This window comes from Typopeltis vanoorti, chromosome 19 (assembly GCF_054136105.1).
Source record: "Typopeltis vanoorti isolate ZY-2024b chromosome 19, IOZ_Tvanoo_1.0, whole genome shotgun sequence".
NCBI lineage: Eukaryota > Metazoa > Arthropoda > Arachnida > Uropygi > Thelyphonidae > Typopeltis > Typopeltis vanoorti.
The window spans coordinates 65,717,258-65,742,210 of record NC_143567.1 but is presented as its reverse complement, the minus strand read 5'-3'; the positions used below and the strand labels follow the sequence as shown (position 1 = coordinate 65,742,210).

General features: G+C 35.5%; 1 protein-coding gene across 2 annotated transcripts in view; it reads left to right on the top strand.

Moving 5' to 3' along the window:
- LOC150096200 (WD repeat-containing protein 3-like) overlaps window positions 1-24,953 on the top strand; it is a 301,884-nt gene that overhangs the window by 91,888 nt on the left and 185,043 nt on the right. For both annotated transcript variants that reach the window (XM_090408833.1, XM_090408834.1), the window contains exons 8-9: window positions 683-787; window positions 9,256-9,353. In XM_090408833.1, the coding sequence (XP_090264959.1) occupies window positions 683-787; window positions 9,256-9,353 (203 nt within the window). The remainder of the gene's footprint in view (window positions 1-682; window positions 788-9,255; window positions 9,354-24,953) is intronic.

Below are 24,953 nucleotides of genomic sequence, written 5' to 3'. Positions count from 1 at the left end.
CCACTATTAGCTTAATCACTTTTATGAAGTTTGTGCAGGCTTTGTAAGTTCTTATTAATAATAATCTTTCATAGTTTGGTATGACACTCATCTATTTGTACTGTACCCTGAGCACAAGCTCTTGACTGAGGTCAAGAGGTTGTGCTATGGTCACATGTCATGTATGACATTTGACCACAATGTTATATTGCACCTCTTTTCACTTTGATGCCACTTGCATGATATGTCTTATTTTATCACATGATACTAGATGATAAATGGAAGATTTGTTCTTTCTCTTTAACTGGAAACAAAATCTAATCTAATTAGTACATCTTGTAGGTTCAACACATACATATTTGTTGCCAACAAGTGATATTGAAAGTGCACTTTAAATATCACTTGTTGACAATAAATATGGAAGCCAGATGAAACATATTTACAATGTGCTACTTTTACTGTATTGTGTTGTTTCCTAATGATGCCAAGTACAAGATTATGGAAAAATTTGTTGACACTTCAGTGTATTATTGAGAATTTTTTTAGCGCTAAACTTTTAAGTTTAGCAGTTTTATACCTTTCAGAGAGAAATAAAGCAATTCTTAAAAATTTTTTTTTTAAAATGTTTTACACACACACAAGGTGTTTTTTAAATTTGAGTAGATGTTTATGGCTATTTATTTTAAATATTACAATCTTTCAGAGTGATGTATTATGCATTAAAGCAGGTGAAATATCTAGACAGAATAGCAATAAAATTGTTCGTTCCTTGCTGACGGACTCTTCAGAAACAATACTTGGATGCCATGTGAGTTTTTTAAAATTATATTTGAAAATACTTTAGAAAGCTTTAACATTATTTATCAGTTCTGTACTACAGATTAATTTTTTTTGTTTTAGAATTTATTTTATTTTCTCTCTTACTAGATTAATCATTAACATTATTTTTTTGTCAACCCCCTCCCCCATTAATTTAATATTTTTTTAAGTTACATTACATTTAATACTGTGGGTGGGCTGAGGGTTATGTATAATCTGGAAACTCTGCTTAAGACCAAGCAGAGAACTCTCAAGCCACTTCAGACTTTCAGTAAGCAAACTAATGGTCTCATGCTATGTGATGAAATTCATCTCTTGCCTAAAGACATTCACAAACATCTATGCTTGAATGAGATTCAAACCCAAGACCTATTAGTTGGAGAGTACTTTATCTACTTGGTCAACCAGTCTTTCATCTGAACAAAAGAAAAAGAGTCAGACCATATTTGTTTTGGACTAGAATAACAATAATAACAAACCATAAAAATGGAGGAAAACTCACATTATAATTTATTTATTAGTAGAATTTTTGCCTAAGTTTCATAGGCATCTTCAATATAGAATTATAGAACGGCTGTCAAATAATAACAGAAATTCTAAAAAGCACTCTTTGTAGCTAATGTAAGACAACTAAATAATAAGTATATAAATGTATAAGGATCTTCATTTCCATTATCAGTTAAAAATATTTTGCCTTTCATATTTAATAATTAAATTTAACTGAAATGATAATGAAATAACTTTGAATATAACTATTGAAGATATGTATGAAGTTTTTGTCTTAGTCCAGAAATGCTTTACTCCATGTCTATTGTTAGCAGTGTGGACATAATGTAACTGGTGAAAAGACATATTTTTAGATTTTTAAATGACAGAAACAAAATTAGTAGATATTACAATAGTATTTAAATATTAAAAAAAAAAAATTACTACATACACCTAAGTACAATAGGAATGATTTGTTATCGTGGGTAGTTTGCTGTGGTGAATTTCTTTTTATATAGCATTGCTTTCTTCAGGACTTTTTAGTAGCTAGTTAATAGTGAGTGGGACAAGATTATAATAAAATTATTGACTTATTTTTATGAATTGAGAGAAAAATCTCAATAATTATGCAGATTTTCTTATTATTATTATTGAAATTGCATTATTGAGTATGTGTTGTATTATGAAACTAAACTTCATTTCACAAAGAAGGAAAAAAAAAAGTTAGTCATATCAATAAACTCTTTGAGTCTGTTGTCATAAAAATATTATGCACTATTTATGTAAAATGTCTGATGTCTGTAAATTTTATCCAATGCAAAACATCAATAATATATTCTCCAGAGAATATTTATTGGATACAATGGGTAGTTCAGATTTGGATTTTACTTTTCATGGTTGAATTGTAATAATTTAGCTAGAAAAAATTCAGCATGCAAGCTGACATTCCATTCTTCACCATTATTATATAACCTCTAAAATTTAATTCATATTTGTAGTAGTTGTGATGATATAATTTTTGTTCCTTAATAAATAAATAGTCCATCATTTTGTAATTTTGAATGTGATCCACTAAAATCATTCTAACTAAAAATTTCGAAGTGCTAATGAAGAGATAAAGATGTTTCTATTATAAACAAGAAGCAGATAGTTTTGTTAAATTGTGAATGAAGCTATGTTATGTAATTTATTATTTTCATTCACATTTAACATTGCTTATTAAATATTAATCATGGTTTATATAAAATTGTTTATTATTCCTTAATTAAGAATTACTAATTAAATATTTACTCAAAATCTGACCTGCTATTAACTTATAAAATAATAATATGTTTAGAATTTTGTATAACTAAATATATGTGGTGTAACATAAAGTGTTAATTTATATTTAACTGTATACGTAATCAAAAAGTTAAAGAAGTAGCTTAAATATTCTGTTGTTTTTATTTGTGAAATATTTAATGTTATGTAATCACTCATGAATAATAATAGAGCATACATTATATTAGCGAAATGTTTACGTTTAGTCTGTTGTCATGGAGACGCACGCGTAAACAACCACGAGTGAAGAGAGCGTGGCGTTCAAACGTAAGGTGGGAGTGAAGGTCATATAGAATATAGAGAAAAAGGGTAAAGAAGAAGGAAGGTCATAGATAAGATAGAGAGGAAGAGAAGAATTATTATTAAGGAGTGAGGAGAGAGTCTTGCGGAACCAAGATTATATAATCCTCAGGGCAGAAATTTATGAGTATAGTGTTCGGAAGTGAACCTATAAGTAGTGAAACATAAAGTTTAATTTTATAAGCGAAATCTGCTGTTGTTATGAAGAAAGGTTGATGCCGTAATCAGATAAAAGAAAACTGGACAGTCAATGCGAAAATTCTGATTAGTTCTAGTTAATCTGGATTACGATTAAATTCTGTTGCCCTAGGAAAAAGTTATATTGATTACTTGGAGAAAAGTGAACAGGAAAAGATATTAGTACCTAATTACTGTTGTTTGGAATAGTGAAGTGCGACTTACAGTAATACAGTTTAAACTATGGAGAATATTTGTTATGTGTGTTCCGCTAATGTTAATTAAGTTAATTCATAAGTGCTCTCTCAATAATTTGATGTATTGAAGAATTTGTCTGGTAAGAGTAGTTGTATAAGTTTCTCTATTCTAGCATTAACTGTAATATACCTCCGATGCTCAAGGTCCGGGAATATATTTGCTTGGAATATAGCTTACGTAGTTTATTGCCTGCTGTGAATATAAACATTGAGCTGAAAGATTTGTGAAGACTGAATAAAGTGTGAAATTGTTATATTAACTTGAGATAAGAAGATTTGTGTTTTTGAGACTGTGAATAGTATATGAAAGTTAGAACATTGAATTAGCATCAGTGACCTAAGAAGATGTGTTAAATTAATTGTATAGTTCCATTTTAAAATAGAGTTCTTGTATTTGTTGACCATATCATATATTAAATGTTTTATTTTGTTGATCTAAATATTGTGTTTGCCTGAATTCCTTATTATTGCACCGTTCATAAATATTCGAATCTTGCGGGAACCCCAAGTAAAAATGATAATAGATGATTCGGCCTAATGAGATGACTGTTAACTTAATTTAGAACTGATCCTACTATTTATATAGACTAATCTAAGAATAGGGTGGCGCAGTATAAATATAAATTTCCCTACTTTTGGATCGGTGATCATTTCGTAATTAGTTGTATTATTCATAAAAGTGACTTGAAACTAGATAGATTTAGAACACGACAGAAAGGAGCCGTCACGACAGTTTCTCCTTATGAACTTGAACACCAAATAAAAAAACAAACAAACAAACAAGGGATCTGAGTCAACTATTCTATAATCCTGTTGATGATGTTCTGATGTAATGCTATCAAATTTTCTGGTTCTTTGTAAGCCACTTCTTTTTTATATTAATTTGTAATAAATAAATGATATGTATTAATAATTTTGCATATTTCCATTTCTTTTGCAAACATATTTTCTCTTATAGTTATAAAATGTTAGGGATATGCATAACATTTGATATATATAAGCTGATTAATTATTTCCATGTGGTACTTTTCTTCCATCTGTGATGCAGTGTTTCCTACTCTGTCCCAATAACAGATTATATATAGAGATTTTCACCAACTCTGGTCTATTAAATAAGCTTCCATCATTTGGCCTCTTCTATGACTTTTGCAACTTCGTTGCCAGCTTTTCTGACTGGATCCATGTTGTCGATACTAGAAAGTTCCTTACATTGTAACTAAGCAACTAATGCAGAGGTTCTGAAAAACTTCTCTTACCCACCCACCCTCTTCCTCTTTATATGAACACCCTACTCCTTTTTGCTGCCAATCCAACATAGTTTTGCTGATGACAGGCCACTACACTCCTATTCCTTCTCTTTGTTTGACAAACCTTTCACTGTGCAAATAATGATCTTTATAACATGAACCTCTACTATACTAAATTCTGATCTCTAAACCATTATGCAATGGAGGTTAGATAATCTTGTCAATTTTAATACAAGCAAAACAAAATTCTGCCATATTTCCCCACAAAAATGGACTTTTCTTTAGACAAGATGATATTTCTCTATTTCTTATATCTTTAGATAAGATGATATTTCTATTCTTGGAATTACATCATCATTGTCACTGCCATCAAATTCCTGATATGCACCCCAAAGGGTGCAAAGCATACTACATGAGAGGCATATTACTGACTGACAGTTTTTCTCTGAATGTTATCCACTGGAATTCCAGTATTGTAAATCTTTCAGTCTTCTAAGGAACTTTTTGCTACATCCATCCACCCAGAACTTGTCCTCTCATTCTTCTTATCCCAATCTGTTTAAGTGACCAATACCACCTTAGATTATCTCTTACATATTCCTGAATGCTAACAATTTCAAGTTCCTTCCTAGTATCTTCATTTTTAATATAAGTTTACCATCGATGCCATTTGCTCATTTCCCTAATTTTTCTCAAATCTCTCATATCTGCAGTTTTTAGTCTTTGATCAGCTGTTATATTTCTAATCCAACTCTCTGAACCATAAGTTAAAATAGGTTTGAACAAACACTGCCTTGTATACAGCTTATTTAATGTTTTGACTAATTTCTCACTTACTCCACATAAATTTATGCACTTGACTCCCAACCATATCAGCTTTGCTTATTTTGTTTTCTATTTCTATATTTAATTTGCAATCTCCACTTAGAATTGCCTAAGTAGTTGAAATGTTTTACTTTTTCTATAGGTTTTCCATTCAGGATATAGCCGATGTTCAGTGTTTCTGTTTGTTTACACATTCTTGTCTTTTTATTGCTAATTTTCATACCAGATTTGTTACAGCAGTCATTCAGTTTGGTTATGTTCTTTGACTTGTTCTAAATTGATTTAAGAGTGTAGTATCATCTGTAGAAATTAGATGATGACATTAACATTACCAATTTTGTTATCAGGTTTGCTGTCAGTTTTCTTCATGATGTGATCCATAACATTGGCAATGGTGTGCACCCTTCTCTTGCACCTGATTTTATCAAACCATCTTCCTGTGTCTTCTTCAGTCCTTACTGCTTGCTTACATCTTAAATATAGACTATTGCTCTATATAATGTCTTTGTGTACACCATATAATTATAGAATTTGGAATGGCTTTTTTTATACAAAACTAAAGTACAGATCGTTGTATTCCCATGATGTCTTAACTATTTGTCTTTAAGTGAAAATGTGAGCCTAAAAATCCAACTTGTTCTTTGAAGGGATTTTCTCTTTCATAATGTTTCTTAGCTTTTTGCTTGCATAAATCTTGCCTGGAACACTCAATAGGGAAATTTCTCTATAATTCCTACATCAGTGGTTTCCATTTTTCTTAGATGGATACTATGAGAGCTCTGCTCCATTGCCTGCAACTGAACTTTATGCCCATGTCTTCAAATGAATTATGCACTGTACAAATTTTCATGCCTCCATATATAAGCATTATTGGTCAGAAATTATCAATTCCAGTTGTCTTTCTAGATTTCAGGGTTTTTTTAATGCTTTTTCTACTTGAAATATTGATATGTGCTTGCATTCCTTTGAATGGTTTGTAAAAATTGTTGTAACGGCTTTGTCATAGCTCATATTAACCATTCTGTCCAAAACTGACCATATATTTTGGTCTAAAGGACCAGAGATATCGTCATCAATCTGATAACATTCTAAATCTATTTGGCTTAAAAGAAATCTGGTATGCTATATCCGTTCATGTAGAAGTGCCAGAGATGTTTTAAAATAAATATGTTTCGCTCATCTGGAATGGAATTGTTCTTTTATAAATAAAAACTTTGGAATAATCTTGTTGTTCCGACATCTCTTCAAATGACATGCAAATGAAACCAAATAAAAAAATTTAACTATCTTTATACAAAACGTTTTAAACCTTCTCTACCAGATAACAAAGTTATTTTTAATTTATCGGATCACGTATTAACAAAACCAGATATCGGTATACTTAAAAAAGGTTTGAATTTTGCGATAACACCTGATCATGTCCCTAAAGTGGATATCATTTGTAATATAGAAAAGGCAGTCTCGTCGTTACCAGAACCCATAGCTAATGATATTAGATTAAAAAGTAGCATCATCCTCTCATCTTCAAGAACTCCTAACAAAAACATTACTCCTCTGGAAAAAAGAACATTGTACAATTTGAAGATAAAGATTATCATATTAAAGGCAGATAAGGGTAATTCCACAGATCTTCGTAATCACTGGTGTGATTACGAAGTCTTCGTAATCACTGGTGTGATTACGAAGATAAGATTAACAGCTTACTATCGGATACATCGACCTACCGTGTCTTAGCCACAGATCCAACACTAAAAAATCACAATGACACCAACGATTTAATACGTCACATGGTGAACTGGCCTATAGACTTAAAACAAAGATTGAAATCCATGCATCCACTAACTCCAAGACTATATGGTGCTCCTAAAGTACACAAAAATGGAATACCACTATGCCTGATTGTAGAAGGAATCAATTCGCCCACTTATCTGTTATCTAAACACCTGGCAGGCCTCCTCAAACCAAACGTCCATAATTTGGATACTTATATATGAAATTTGCAACATTTCGTAGAGAAACTGAACAACATCTCAATCTCGAGTACGGATCTACTCGCCAGCTTAGATGTTACATCTCTATTCACTAACATCCCTGTGGATGAAGTCATCAACATTTTAGGAAGTTTGCTCCCACAAGATATTACTTCTCTGTTCTGTCATTGTTTAACATCAAACTTTTTCACATGGAATAAAACCATATATCAGCAATTGACTGGCCTTGCAATGGGTAGCCCCCTCTCTCCATCTTGTGCTGATCTCTTTATGGAGGATTTTGAAAGTAAAATCCTATCACAAGTAGACCCTAAACCCACAGTATGGTAGAGATATGCGGTTGATATTTTTATTGTTTGGAACCACACAAAAAAGGACCTGTTAGACTGCCTAAACAAGATCAACTCTTTACACCACACAATCAAATTTACTCTAGAACTTGAAAAAGATAACCAATTACCATTCACCTTGAAAAAAATAACCATCCTTTCTTCAAATATGCTGGAGTTTACAAAATACCCTGCTCGTGCAGCTTGAATTATATCGGCCAGATTTCAAGAAGCCTTGAAATTAGGCGAAAAGAAAACATTGATGACGTCAATAATAACAGAGAAGAAAAATCGGGGTTAGCTTTTCACTTCTCAAGTACTTCTATCCCACTCATGTCATAGAGTGGGATAGAAGTATTCATATCATTCATTCAGTTCATATCATACTGCTTTTCACTGAATTGCATAAATGTTCATCATTTTTTCTTTTTTCTTTGTGCCTTTTGTCTAATATAATTTGAATCGGTTGATTATAGTTTGTAACAGTTTTTTTACTTTTTAGTGACTTACATCAGTTATGTACCCTGAAGATGCCAACAGCCTTAGTTGGTGAAACTAGTTGGTAAAGCACAGTTGTTTATTATATGTACTTGATCAATATAGTCCCATAAGAAGTCTTTTTATTTATCTTTTATATTCTTACCTATTTTCCCATGTTTTGTTTAGCTACTTTTACATATGCAGGAGCAATGGTTGTTATTACCAACTGAGTTCCTGGACACCATTATAAAGTATCAAACAACATTGTGAGTACCGTATTGCTGTGAGGGACAACCACATTCCTTATTGAGCCACTTTGACAATCTCATTTTGACCTCTGTTTTTGACCATTGTCTTCATATACCCATTTGTTACTGAATATTAATTTACAATTTTTGTGGATGTTTCTTTCATCTCTCATATCATACTGCTTTTCACTGAATTGCATAAATGTTCATCATTTTTTCTTTTTTCTTTGTGCCTTAATTTATGGAAACGAGTGTGTATGCCAGTCAATTTATATGATGATCTACACTAACTTTGGCATGTATCGAAGATAAGATTCAATCATAATGTAATATTAATGGTATTTTCTGATCACAGATGCTCATTGAAGCTTCTTGAAAGCAGCCTATAACTTATTTTCTTTAGTATAGATAGAATACTTTTATTTGTAGAGGGCACCCTAACCAAGCAGCTTGATATGGATAAATAAAGTAACCACCTGCTCCATAACAGTTGCCTCCTGTAAACCAGTGAAAGGTTATGAAATACCCCCTCCCCACATTGGCTCCATACCTTTAGTCTCTAGAAGACCTCACCTACCCACTTTGGAGTGTCGTAATTTAATCACCAATATTTCCTAACAATTCACCTGATTGAGGTGTGTTCTCTTATCTTCGTAATCGTCATGTGACAGATGAACAAAAACACTTAAGGGAGTGCTGTAGAAATATAACCTTACTCAGCTTATTTGTCTGTATTAGTAACAAATTGTGCAGTATTCATGCATAGCACTTATGATTAGTATTTTTTTTTTATTAAGGCATCAGATCGGGTGTTAGGACTATATACTATTCTCTCTCAAGATGAATGCCAGAAGAAATTGCAAAAGAAAATGAAGAAAGAAAAGAAATTATCTGGGTAATAAAAAATTAAATTATCATGTGTTACTTATAGAAGTTGTCATTCATTCTATCTTACATTCATTATTTTGTAGAGACTTTGTAGTTATTTTATGTAGGCTTTGTAGAATTTAAAAAATGAAATTTAAAAAACAAAAAGTCCGGATACTAGTTTTAGATGAATAAAATGCATGCAAAGAATCGCTAAGCAGACTGGTTTCAACCTTTATTGATATCTCATCAGTGAGATCCTAAAGCAATTGATATGAACTCAACAGCTCCTCACGAGTGCCCTCCAGCAGAGGGCGCTCGTGAGTCAAGTGCAGTGACATGTATAAGAAGAGCTCTGATTGGGATAAGTTTTCTAGGAATAATTAAATATATATGCATAATTGTTTGAGTAAGAGAGGCTGTAAACGTTGCGCACTACCGGTTTTGTTAGTGTGGGGGATTTTTTTGCCAAAACTTAATTACGAAATCGTTATTATTAGACTTAGTAACCTGCAAAAATTGGCAGCAGCATTGTCATTCCATGACTTTAATTTAGATTTCGGTCGTTTCGTTAAGTGCGAGATCTGTTATATGTATTCTTTCAATTACATAAATGATTTGTGGATATTTGGTGCAGATGGAAGGAGGGTGTGCGAAGTGTGACCTGAACGAGGAATTGATGAATGCAAATATGAAATTGATGACAGAAAGTGTTAGTAGCGAGATTGTTGCAGGGAAAATGAATGCATGTTTGAAAGAGAAGGATGGTGAGAAAGAGAGGCAAAAAAATGTTAAAAAATCATTGAAAAAGAAAAAGCACAATTTGAAAACCATAATGGTTGTTAAAAGGGACGAAAGTGAGGTGAGAGTGGCGGAAGGAAACGAAATTGAGAGAACGAATGAAACTAGAAATGGTGTGATGCAGAAATCGAAAGAATGGATGATAGCAAAAAAAGAAAGAATGATAGCGAAAGTTCGATGCATGTTGGACTGAAAGTACAGAAACAAAGAAAGATGAATGAGTGTGAAAATGGGAAGAATGATAGCGAAAGTTGAATGCATGTTGGACCGAAAGTACATAAACAAAGAAGGATGAATGAGAGTGAAAGTGAGAAGAAGAGGTCTAAAGTTAGAAAGGTTGAATGATAGAATGTGTCGCGAGATTCGGAAGTTAAATTGGATTGGATGAGGCAAGAAATGAAATGGATGCGGAATGAAATTAAGAAAATTCGGGTAAAAACTATTAAAATAAATAATGATGGCATGAAAGCGTTAACGAAAGATGAGCGAGTGGCGTTATATGGCGACTCCATTATTAAAGGTGTGCTGGAGGATAGAATGCACAAAGTATGTTTTCCAGACGCTAAAATGAGTAGAGTGATTGAGGCATTGAATATGAGGCAGGAGCGAGCAAAAGAGTTAACAGTATTAATAGGTATGAATGATTGAATGATTGGAGAGAAGACAAAGAGTGTGTCAGAATGGATATCAGGAGGCTGCTTAGAAGGATAAAAGAGAATAGTGTGACAGGAAGGGTAGTTAGCATGTTGGCTAGGTATGACTGTGGTGAAATCAGGCAGAGAGCAAGGATTATGAATGATATGCTGGCTGAAATGTGTGAGAAGACAGGAGTACAGTTTGTTAATGTGTGGAATGAGTTTGAGGGATGAAGTGAGCTGTATGGGAGCGATGGACTGCATTTGAGTGGTTATGGTGTGAGTCGCTTGGAGAGACTGCTGCTGTATTGTAGAGAGGTGACTAGAGAGAATGAATCAGATCAAGTGGGAAGTAATGTGGAAGAGCAGGAGAGTAAGATAGGAGAGATTGAAGAGGTAGTTATGAATGAGGAAGTGAGTGGTATGAGTATAGAAAATGAGAGGATGGGTGTGCAAGAGGAGCAGGGAAACGGGGAGGCTCAGGGTGGACAGGGGTACACAGCATGGGAAAGGTGGATGCTCCAAGAGGAGTTGAGTAGGCAGGAAAGGAATGGGATGACCAGGGATCAAGAGGAAACAGTTGGAATTGAAAAGGGTTTTAAAATGAAGAAGCAGAAAGGGAAATGGCCCCAGTTGAGCACGGAGAGATCACATCGAGTGAGTGGTATCAGTGGAACTAGCTGTAGATCCAGAAATTAGCTGTTGTGTTTGTATACAAATGCTAGAAGTATAAGAAACAAGGCAGATGAAATGGTTGCACTAATTGTGTCTGTTCACCCAGAGATTGTCGGAATAAGAGATATGGTTGGAAGAGAATGATATCCTGACAGGAATAGAGATGGAAGGTCTATATAAAGTAGAGATGCAAGAGGGAAATAGTGCCAGTGGTTTTGAGGCAGTATGGTGTAAGATAGAGGTGAATTTAATCAAATACTTGGTGGGATGTTGTTATAGACCGAAACAGATTAGACCGGGTAAAGTGGATGGTGGTGATAGTGAAATGTATAGTTAAATTAGCCAAGCAAATAAGAAACGGGTGATCATTATGGATGATTTTAATTATGACAATATAGACTAGAATGATGAGATAGCAACTAGAAGTAAAGAAAATGAGTTTCTCGAGTTTTTGAGGGATAACTACTTCAGACTATGTAACAGAGGGCACACGAGGATTGAGGGTGTTGGATTTGGTCATCTCATCAGAGGATGTAATTATAAATGAGGTATCAAATCATCCACCAATTGGTGAGAGTGACCATGAGGTGATTGCCTGGGTGGTTGCCAGCAGTGCGAGGACCTCTGTGAGAAAAGGGTATATGTGGAACTACAAGGTGGGGGGAGTGATTATGAAGAGCTTATGAGACAGCTTGCGGGTGTAGCGTGGAATGAGGAGTTAGCTGGAAAAGAGATCAATGCAGCTTGGGGGATTTTCAAAAAATGTTTAGTAGATGCAATGTCTAAATGTATTCCAGGGGTGAGAAGGTTGAATAAGGTGGGTGTGAGATGGATGAATAAAGAGATCAAGCATGCGATACAGAGAAAAAGGGCATTGTGGAGGCAGCATAAGAAAAGTGGAAATAACCAATTCCTTGAGGACTACAAAGACCAGGTGAGGCGGGTGACTTGATTGGTGAGGATAGCTAAAGAGAGGAATGAACAGCAGTTGGCTAATGAAGCCAAAAAGAATCCTAAGGAGTTCTTTCGATATGTAGCCAGCAAAAGAAAGAATAATTAAGGAAGGAGGACATTGATTGGAGAAAATGGTATAAAGACAGCTGATGCAGAATGTGTGGTGGAGATACTTAATGAGCAGTTCATAAAGATCTTTCAATCTTGTGAATGTGACTTCATGGAGGGATTGAGAGCAGTTGATGATGGGGAGGAGAGACTGACTGTAGGTGAGAAAGAGGTGTATGGGGAGTTGAGTAAACTAGATGTTAATAAGACTGTGGGACTTGATAATGTATCACCACATGTTCTGAAAGAATGTGCCAGGGAGTTGACACCTGCCTTGACATATTTTTTTAATATGAGTCTTGCACTCGGTCAAGTTCCTGAGGAGTGGAAGGAGGGCAAGATTGTCCCACTTCATAAAGGAGGTGATCGAACTCAAGCATCAAACTATAGGCCTATCTGTGTGTCAGGTGTTGTGGTTAAGTTGTTGGAGAAGCTTGTGAGAACTAGGATCCAGAGTTGGGTTGACAACAATGGTATAATCTTTGATGGACAGCATGGATTTGCTAAAGGGAGGTCATGTTTTAGTAATCTACTTACTTTTAACGATAAAGTGACTGCTTCCTTGGACAGAGGAAAAGGATACACAGTAATATACATGGATTTCGCAAAGGCTTTTGATAGAGTACCTCATGATAGGTTGACAGTAAAGCTAGAGCAGATGGGGTTGGATATTAGATTGGTGCAATGGATTGGAGACAAGCTATCTGATAGGTATCAACAAGTTGTGTATGGGGGAGCGATATCTAGGAAAATCACTAGTGGAGTGCCTCAGCGGTCTGTTTTAGGTCCATTACTATTTAACTTGTATATTAATGATATACGTGAAGATTTGGATGGTGATATTCAGTTGTTTGCAGATGATGCAAAGTTGGGACGAACCATGAAGTGTAGTGAAGATGTTGTGGCCTTACAGGAGGACTTGAATAGATTGACTGATTGGGCACGGAAATGGGGATGTGAGTTCAATGTTGCAAAATGTAAAGTTTCAAAATTTGGAAAAGAAAGATGGGATGCAGAATTTATGCTTGGTGAGAATATATTTTTGTAGGTAGAGGAAATAAGAGATCTGGGGATGATAGTGGATAAGGATCTAAAATTTAGGGGACACATCGCCGAAATTATGAAGACAACACAAAGGCTTCCAGGAATGATGCGGAGGACACTGATGTGTAGAAGTGGGGAGATTCTTGTTCTGTTGTATAAGGCTTTGATTAGGCTGCACATGGACTATTGTGCCCAGATTTGGTCACCGGGTTTTCAGAAAGATGAAGAGATGTTGGAAAGGGTCCAAATGAGACTGACTAAGGTGGAATGTCGAGTATGAGGAAAGATAGAAGATGTAATTTGCAGAGTCTGGTCGACAGGAGGAAGAGGGGAGATATGATAGAGACCTACAAGTTGGTAAGGGGTTGTTATAGGATGAATGCTGGAGAAGTTTTACAGAGAATAGTGGGAGATCAGGGGAGAACCAGAGGTCATCCCTGGAAACTGGATAAAGAGGGGGGTGAGTAGGTGAGTGAGAGGCAGGTTTTTTTCGTGCAGACTTTTGGATGATTGGAATGCCATGCCTGAGAATATGGTGTCTGAAAAGAATTTGATTGTGTTTAAAACATGGTATGATGAGCTGTGTGTGTGTGTGTGTGTGTGTGTGTGTGTGTGTGTGTGTGTGTGTGTGTGTGTGTGTGTGTGTGTGTGATAAAAGGACCTCCCAGATGAGTCTTTGACTCCATGAGGTCTTGGGGTGGTAATAATAATATACAAGTAGCCTAGTTGTGAAGATACTTCATGTGCAGATTTATGTGTTTACACTTGGATAAAGGATTAAACACGTATATATTTTGTAGAGTATAAATTTATTTAGAGATCACTTAATGTCACATGAAACTCATTTGTGCCTTGGGTCCCACAGTTCTCAGGAAGAAGTGAAGGAATTTTTCGAGTCATTACAGTAGGAAGCAAACTTAAAGAAAATGGAAAAAAGTGGTCTATGTTGAAGATCTAAACAGCAAAGTAGAAAATGAATCCTATCAGACATATAGGAATATTTTGAGAAAATTTGGAGAAAAAGGCAAGGCTTATAATAATAATGGAAAGCATTTGCTGGATTTTTGATGGACGTGACCATCATTCGTAAGTAGGATAAAAATAAATATCACATCAAAAAGAACAGTAGATAAGAAAGTTATAAAATTGAAGTTGATAATCTTTTACAGGTAAACTTTAGACTCAAGTATACAAACATTCTTGAAAAAAATAAAGCAATTTGAAAACATGAACTAAACCTTGGAGTCTCTGTGGCAAGCTCTGAAGAAAATGTTGATTAATTCATGTAGAGAGCATGTGGTGAAGTTGTTTGCAGGGATAGAAAAATAAGAATACCATAATGAGCACAAGAAATTAAACAAGCAGTTTAAGAAATGGAAAAGAAAAAAGTATACCAAAAGTTTCCAGCAGCAGATCTAACAGAATACAGAGAAAAATGTAAGAGAGTAAGAAATGTGTAAAAATAGCTAAATAAATGTCATGGGAAAACTTCAGTGAGTACGAGGTGGTAACAAAAATTTTTCGAGACTAGGTTTGTAACACGCCAACAGATGGCAGCACAAGGCTGCATGCACAGTCACAGGGGAGCACCTACCTTCATAAGTCAGTGTGCCAAAAGACATCATAATGTGTACATCGGGAGCTGTGCAACTGATGCTATTCTGACCACCTGCATTACCACATCTGCGATTTCATCATGAACAGCAAATTAGAACAAAGAGCAAACGTGAAATTCCATGAAACTGGGCAAATCTGCCACAGATATGTTTGCCATGATTCGGCAAGTTTACGGTGATGCTGCAATGAGTCGTTCAAGGTGTTTTGATTGGCACGCGTGCTTCAAGAGCAGAAGAACATCACTGGAAGACGATAAGAGATCAGGAAGACCTTCAACGAGCTCAACCCCCAAAAATGTCAAACCATTCGACAACTTGTGCATGAGGATCGTCGGAGAACACTCCACAACATTGCTGCCACTGTCGGTGTGTCATACAGAACAGTCCAGGCAATCCTCACATGTGATTTGAATATGTGCCGTGTTGCTTCCAAGTTTGTCCCCAGGCTGCTAACCCAGGAACAGAAGGAACACCGCATCAAAGTCTGCCTAGAATTCCATCAGCTTGCCGTGGATGACCCATCCTTCATGTCGAGGATCATTACCGGTGACAAAACTTGGGTGTACGGGTACGACCTTGAGACGAAGCAACAGTCTTCACAGTGGAAAAGCCCATAATCTCCATGACTGAAAAAGGTGAGGCAGGTCTGCAGCTCATATTGTGCATCGAGTATTCATTCTCAGGGGCCAGATCGTCAATAGTGAGTTCTACTGCCAGGTTTTAAGGCTTCTGAGGGTGGACATTCGACGAAACCAACCTGATCTGTGGCGCGTGAAAAACTTGATGCTCCACGATGACAATGCACTCTGTCACCGAGCTCTCCTCACACATGAGTTTCTCACCAGATTCGGCTCCTGCAGACTTTGCTCTCTTCCTGAAGATGAAGATCCAGCTCATAAGTCACCGTTTTGACACCATTGCGGAGATCCAGCATGAATCGCAGAAGGTGCTTGACATGCTTCTAAAAGAAGACGTCCAGGACATATTCCAGAAGTGGCATGAGCGCTGGAAGCACTGTATTGATACACAAGGGGACTGTTTTGAAGGTGATAGTGTGTAAACGTAGATAAATAAAGTAATTTCTCATAAACAAAGCAAGTCTTGAAACTTTTTGATACCACCTCCAATATAGAAGATAAATATTAGGAAGGTGGCAAAATGTTTTCGAGACTGTTGAAAAATTTAAATTTTAGAAATTAAGGAAACAGTGCCATAAAAGGAACTTAAGATGATTGAAGAAAAGACATTCTGGATATCTGGAGTAATTATGTTAAAAGACTAATGACTTAATGAACTAATGACAGAGCACTAGAAAATATTCAAGAGGAATGCAAACAGTATCAAAAGCCTGAAATGTGGAAAGGACTGAAGAAGATAATATTCAACCAGAAATGCTCAGTTATGGAGTTATAAAAGTTTTGCAGTAGCTATACTGTATAATTCAGATGTCTTTGTCAAAAGGTTGAATTCCAGATGATTCGAGTAGAGATCTCATAGAGTTCCCATCCATAAAAAAAAAGAGGAATAAAGCTGAATATGAGAATTACAAAGGAATTTCTCTACTGACTGTTTCAGTCAAGATTTATGCAAGCATACTTGAAAAGAGGCTGAGAAATATTGTGGAAGAAACCTGGAGAAGAACAAGCTAAGTTCAGGCAAAATACAGGTTGTCAAGATTATATTTTTACTTTTTTGATAAATAGTTGAGAAATCATGGGAATATTATAACTATCTGTACTTTAATTTTTTGAATCTGGAAAGGCATATGATGAGGTAGGCAAGGCCTTTCAGCACCCTATCTAGCTTATTTGGAGACTAAGTATGCAGTTCAATCTCCACTGGCAGCCACTCAGAGATAGCTGATCCAAAACTATCACTAATTACAAGCAGCAACTGATGAAGAGACTGACAAATAAGTGCTGCCATATCTTGGTACCTAACCCTAACAGAATATGTCACTGTGAAATAATGTGGGTTCTATGGTTGATTTTCTTGAGTTACAGATGAAAAACCTGAATATCTGGGAGAAAAAATCTGCTTGCTTGTGCCAGATATCGACTAACTTGGGAACCGGTCAAAAATAGGCTTAGAAAAAGTTCCTCCAGAAGGCTACTGAACTTGAACTGAAGTTCATCTTTGGATGGCCTAGTGCAGAGGATGCAAGTGCCATTAGCACTGAGCTACACAGGCACTGCTTATGCTTGTAACAGGTGTTAAATTGTTAAAAATTATTAAATTATTAGACAATGTGCAATTGTGGGATGCCACTACTGTTAATAGGTTGCAAGTTCATCATGCCTATTTGCTCCAACTCTGTGGTCTTCCTAAAAATACCTAAAGATTGCAACCCACTATGCTCAATTAGTGGATTGTATTGACTCCCCTGCTTACTATCTTGCAAAACATCTCTCTCTCTCTCTTGTCATCTTTGGAATCTCACTAAATATTGAGATTCCGAAGATGACACACTAGCTCTCATATTAAAAACAGCCTTGACTTTAAAGAGAAAATAAAAGATCTGTATCTGTGTAATAACGAGATTATGATTTTTTTTGATGTAGTCTCCTTTCACCAACATATCACTACAAGAGAGTTTCAGTTTTTAAAATTTGATTTCCCATAAGACATTGTTGACCTATTTAAATTCACCATCAATGCACGTTGTTTTACATAGCATAATAAGTTGATACAAATTGAAAGAACAGCACCAGCTGATTATTTTATGGAGCATCTAGAAAAACCTTGTCTTTAACACAATATTTCCTCAGCCTCGTATATGGTTATGTTTTGACAATGATTTATTTACAGTCTGCTCCCACTCTGAGTCAGAATTATTTCATTTCCTAGAGAAAATAAACTCCTTGCACTCCCATATCAAGTTCACTATTGATTGTGAATCCTATAACCAACTAACCTTTTTTGGATACCTTAATAATTCGTAATCCCACAGGCCATGTTTAATTTCAGTTTATCAGAAGCCAACCTTTATTGGTAGATACATTCACTCATCCTTCCACCATCATTCATTACGGACCTTGGAACAAATAGCATGAATTCTTCTTCATAAATTCAATCCATACACTTAATTAAAATCAGCTGGGAAACTGTCTTTGTCTATTACCATCTCTTTCCTTACCAAGTCTATCAAGTACCTTGCTTATGTCATCTTTACTATTTTGGGTAGACTGGCTGTTCTACTTTGATTAAAATCCAAGAACATCAAGAATATATATATATTGCATTTTTGAAATCAGACAAAACATCTTCATTCTAGCAAGTTCAAATCTGATTGTCTTTTACATGAGATGTGAAATGGTACAAAGTCATCTGAACTTCAACTGATCAGATTGCATGCCATTCTCTCAAGTTTAGAGATGTGATCACTATTAATTGTTCATAAGTTTGTTTGTTTATTAATTAATTAATTAAAATTAATCAATTAAATTAAGTAATTAATTAAAATTAATCAATTAAATTGATTAATTAATAAAATTAATTGATTAATTTTTTAATTAATTTTGAATTGTTTGAACTTTTTACACTTGTCCCTTTGAACTCTAATATTATATTCATCAGCTGTGGCCGAGATATGAGCTGATATGCACATGATTTATTACTCATTATAATTCATGCAAAAATTAGTCGGAACACTAAATTAGCTGTATACACAGTGTTCAAACCAGTTTTAACTTATGGATCTGAGAGCTGGGGCAGAAGTAAAACACTTGACCAAAGACTAGAGACCACAGATATGAGAGTCCTGAGAAAGATTATAGGCGTGAACAGATGGCATCAATGGCAATATCAAAAACGAGGATATTAGGAAAGAATTTGACGTCAGCATCCAGGAATGCATTAGCAGAGCTAATCTCAGGTGGTATGGTCACTTAAACAGAATGGGCGAAGAAAAATTAGCAAAACAAGTGTTCTCTGCCAGGTTGGCAGGAAAACGACCCAGATGAAGACCAAGATATAGGTGGATTGATACGGTACAAAGTGCCTTAGACGATAGAAATATAAGATCTGATAATGTTGGAGTCTTGACAAGTAACAGACTGATTTGGAGGAAAATTGTAGATAGGAAATTAATAATGATGTAATTTTTTTTCATGTAGTACTATCATATCCTGTACATCCCTTGAGGGTACATGGCAGGAATTTGATGATGATGATGATGATATAATTCATGCTTTCAATGTAGTTAATGGTGTGTCTCCCTGGTGATGTCCACATAACACTAGATGAAACAAGTTTTTGAATAAAATTCTATATTTTTTGTTACATGTTTGTGAAAGTTATTTAAAAAATTAGGATTTCTGTCTTTCTTAGTTGTGAAACTACTCTGTTAAATAGAAATGGATTGGAATGTTGAATAGAAATGGATAGAAAGATTTGAGTTGCACATACTTTCTTACTATTGCAGTAACTTTTACAAATAATTTTTAATTTTAACCAGTACAATTTGGCAATTTCATCAGAAAAAAAGATTAAATTCTCCAATTGTCTAGATAGCTCTTACAAAAATAATTTGAAAATAGGATCTTGAATCTCTAAAGGAAAATCTAAATGCAAAGCACATTGTGCATGGATTATTTATTAATCTTCAACCTTGTAGGCATCATATCTTATCCCATTTACAAAACCAAAAAAAAATCTGGGGTGCTTAAGGGTCAAAGCTGTACAACTGAGAGGAGACCTCCACATAGCCTTTAAAGGAATGCAGAGAACCGACCAGAGCTTCTGACCTAATGTCCAATCCTCACCTTCTCGTGGTGCACCCTGTTGGGTATCTACTTTGATACTGAACGAACGAGGATGGGCTGGCAATTTGGGATTTAGCCCACCAAATTGTATTCTTATTGGTTAAACCAAAATAAAAAATGATGGTACAACATGACAAAATTTCATGCCAGCTGAGCCGTCGCCCGGTTAAACAAGGCTCCCGTTGTTTTCGCCAGGGAACCAGGGTGAACAGCGAAAAGTCAGCTACTGGAACAAATCTGAAATCAAACCCCAACTCAACATCACCAGAGTTAAAGATCGGTACTATCAACGTAAGAAGCCTGAATGGCAAAGAAATGGAGCTAGCCGAGGAATTAGATAAGTACCAGATCGACATAATAGGGGTGACTGAAACAAAAAAGACCAAAACTGGTGAGATCTTTCTGAGCAATAAATACAAAATGTTATATTCAGGCAATGACAATCAAGGAAAAGAAGGAGTAGCCATAGTATTCAACACAAAATACGAGGCTAATCTTCTTGAATGGCAGTCAGTCTCAAGTAGAGTAATGTGGGCAAATATGAGAATGGGGAACTGGACAATGAGACTTATTTGTGCCTATGGTCCCACAGAAGGTTCTACTAAGGTAGAAGTGGAGGAATTTTTTGACGCTTTAGAAAAAGCAACTGACACAATGAAAAAGGAAAAGTTGGTACTTGTTGGGGATCTAAATAACAGAGTAGGAAATGATTGTGAGACATACAAAAATATTTTGGGAAAATTTGGAGAAAAGAGCAAAGCTAATAATGATGGCAAATATCTGTTGGATTTCTGCTCAGAACATGGATTGGTTATTACTAACACCATGTTCCAACATAAAAATGTGCACAAATTCACATGGAGAGAAGAGGCAAGGAATAAGAAAAGTCTCATTGACTATGTTATTGTTGATAGTGATGTTTTCTCCCTGGTGCAGGACACCAGAGTGTACAGAGGATTTGAAATTGGAAGTGATCACTATTTAGTCTTGAGCAGGATAAAATTGAATTTCATATTGAAAAGAATAACATGTAAGAAAGTTTTAAAGCGAATAAAAGTTGAGCAGCTCTCAGATGTGAACTGTAGACTAAAATACAGAAAGATTATTGAAAAGAAAATGAAAGTGTGTGAGAACAGGAATCAAACCTTGGAGATTCAGTGGCAAACTCTGAAGAAAACATTGATTGATTCTGCCAGAGAGGCATGTGGTGAGGTTGTGTGCAAGGATAAAAAAAATCAGAACTCCTTGGTGGACACAGGAAGTTAAAGAGGCAGTGAAGGAAAAGAAGAAAGCATATCAAAACTTCCTGGCAAATAAGTCAGCTTTTACTCTTACAGAATACACAGACAAATGTAAGAAAGCTAAACAGTGTGTAAAACTAGCTAAACAAAAGTCATGGGAGGACTTTGGCAAGAATATAGAAAATAAATATCAAGAAGGTGGGAAAATATTCTGGAGGTTGTTGAAGAAGCTTAGGAATGGAGGAAAGAGTGCTGTAAAAGGAGTTAGAGATGATAAAGGTGACATGAAAATGGGAGAAAAAGATATCCTTGAAGTATGGAGTAAATACTTTGAAAAACTGCTAAATGAAACAAGCAGTGATGACAGCACAGTGATAAAAAACACTGACCAGGCATGCAGTCAGGAATACATATCCATACTTGAAGTAGAAAAAGCCATCAAAGGCTTGAAATGTGGAAAGGCAGCAGGAGTAGATGATATTCGACCAGAAATGCTGAAGTATGGTGGTATAAAAGTCTTACAGTGGCTGCACTGCATAGTTCAGAAAGCCTGGACAGAGGGACGAATTCCCGATGATTGGAGTAGAGCTCTCATAGTACCCATATATAAAAAGGGAAATAAAACTGAATGTGAGAATTACAGAGGTATTTCATTACTGAATGTTCCTGGCAAGATCTATGCAAGTATACTTGAGAAACGGTTGAGAAGAATTGTGGAAGAAAAGCTTGGTGAAGAACAAGCTGGATTCAGGCCGAATAGAGGCTGTCAGGATCAGATCTTCACTTTACGACAAATAGTCGAGAAAGCATGGGAATATAACAAAGATCTGTATTTAAGTTTTGTCGATTTGGAAAAGGCATATGACAAGGTGCCAAGAGAGAAGCTATTCAATACGCTGCAGTTATATGGTGTCAATGGGGCATTATATCAAGCAATACTTATTCTTTATTTGAGTTGTAAGTCAGCAGTTAGAATTGATGGAAGTACAGGAACACGGTTTAATGTTAAATCTGGTGTGAGACAAGGATGTACATTATCTCCTCTGTTATTCATTATCTGTATGGATCACATTATGAAGGAAAGTGGTATTAAACCTGATATCAAAATTGGAGATGTTAATGTCAGCTCTTTGCTTTATGCGGATGATGTTATACTTCTAAATAAATCCGATACAAATCTGCAAGATTCTCTGACTAAATTGAAAGACAAAGACAATGAAAATAGTCAGAATCATTGAAAATGTCAACTGTGTTGTGAATGGAGAACCTGTGGAACAAATAAAACATTTCAGCTACTTAGGCATGATTTTTACTGAAGATGGTAAATTAAATATAGAAATAGACAACAGAATCAGCAAAGCTGGTACGGTGGGAAGTCAATTGAATGAATTCATATGGAATAAGAGAGAAATTAGTCGGAACACTAAATTAGCTGTATACAAGACAGTGTTCAAACCAGTTTTAACTTATGGATCTGAGACCTGGGTCAGAAGTAAAACACTTGACCAAAGACTAGAGACCGCAGATATGAGAGTCCTGAGAAAGATTAGAAGCGTGAACAGATGGCATCAATGGCAATATCATATTAAAAATGAGGATATTAAGAAAGAACTTGACATTGTCAGCATCCAAGAATGCATTAGCAGAGCTAATCTCAGGTGATATGGTCACTTAAATAGAATGGGAGAGGAAAGATTAGCAAAACAAGTGTTCTCTGCCAGGTTGGCAGGAAAACGACCCAGAGGAAGACCAAGATATAGGTGGATTGATACGGTACAAAGTGCCTTAGAGGATAGAAATATAAGATCTGATAATGTTGTGTCTTGACAAGTAACAGACTGATTTGGAGGAAAATTGTAGATAGGAAGTTAGTAATGATGTAATTTTTTCATCTAGTACTGTCATATCCTGTACACCCCTTGAGGGTGTACAGGATATGACATGGCAGGAATTTGATGATGATGATGAAAAAGAATCATAATACCTTGAAAAGCATGACAGGTTCAGAGAGCATTATTTGGATGCCCTATAAACTGTCAGCTTTAGTCACTACTTTTAGAAGTATCTAAGAAAACTGAGTAAGTGCTTTGGCTAGCCTTTGTTGACCGAGTAGGCAACGTATCTGCTTTCTATCCACAGATTGTGAGTTTGAATTCCACTGCAGGTATGGATGTTTGTGATTTTCTTTAGGTGGGAGATGAATTTCATTGTCTGGTGTGAGATCACTGCTGTACTAATTGGAGGCCTGAAGCGGGTTGAAAAAGTTCCATGCTTAGTGTCTAGAGCTGAGTTTATGGACTATGTATAAAATGAAAAAAAAAAAAAATCCTTAGCCTACCCATGGTATAAATGTACTATAGGTTTGACAAATAACCTTTTGTAGATGGGAGCCACTGCAAAATAAATAAAGTTCAGCAAATCATTAAATCTTAAATTATCTGAACTTCAAAAGTAATGAGATCAAATTTTTTTCTCATATCACAAGTTAAAAAAGTTCATCATACAATGCACACAGCTGGATTGTTTCACATAAAATCACCAAATTATAAATTAAATTGGGCTACATTATTATTAGTAGTATTTTATTATTCAGGCCTCCATGGAGTCAAAAGACGTCGTGGGAGGTCCTTCCTAGGGAACACAAAGTCTATCATACCACTCCTTGAACTCATTGACCATTCTTGCTCTCACCACTCTATCAGGCAATGCATTCCACGGTTCAACCTCCCTCAATGCAAAGAAACCACTACTCACACTCTTGCTCACAGCTTCCTTTTTGCAACTTCCAGGGATGGCCCCCTGGAAGTTACAACAACATGAAGGAGTGATTCCACCAAGCAAAAGAACTCCCCAGTGTCAACCCTGTAATTACCTCTCAACGGTTTAAAAGTCTCAATCTTATCACCTCTCCTTCTATCTACCAAACTTTGCAGTCCACATTCCCTCGCCAATCCTCATAACTAACATTGTACAGTCCTGATACCATCTTTGTTATCCACCTCTGTACCCTTTCCACATTTAATTTATCCACTTCAAACACTAGGGACCAAATCTGAGAACAATAGTCTAAGTGGGGTCTGATCAGGGTCATATACAATGGAACTCTTTCATCTCTTTTATCTCTGCAGGTCAACATCCATCAGTATTGCAGCAATACTCTGGGTTACTTACACCATCTTTGCAATATATTCCCCGAATTTCAGATTTCTATCACTCATCAACCCCAGATCTCTTGTGTCCCCCCCCCCTTCACTTCCTCCAGTACAGCTCCTCCAATCAAGTATGCAGCCTCCCAGCAATGTATCCCAATCTTCAAAATTTTACATTTTGCTGCATTAAACCGATACCCCACTCATTCGCCCATCTGTCTAGTTTATTCAAATCCTAACTTTGATTTTGATGAAAGAAAGCAATTTTGTCATTCTATCCTTAGGTTGAAGAAAATATTTATTTATTTATTTTTTAAATTTTTATTAGCTTCCTATTAATTGTGAGGGTCACTGTTATTCAACAAATTCACAGTTTTCACAATTTCAGAGGCATCTTAAGATAATCATAACTTATTTCTAGATTTCTGATTTTTTATTGCCATTTTAATGCCTAAGCTATGTATTTTTTGATTTCTTATTTGCATTTTCTTAAAAAGTATTTTTTTAAGATGGCAGCAATTTCTGAGTGCTCTTTTTCCTATTTTTTCTCAGTTGTCTTCAACTAGGTTGAATCGACAAGTCTGATTTTTTAATGTTTCATTTATACGTGTATAGCAGAATTTGTAACCAAATCACCTAGAT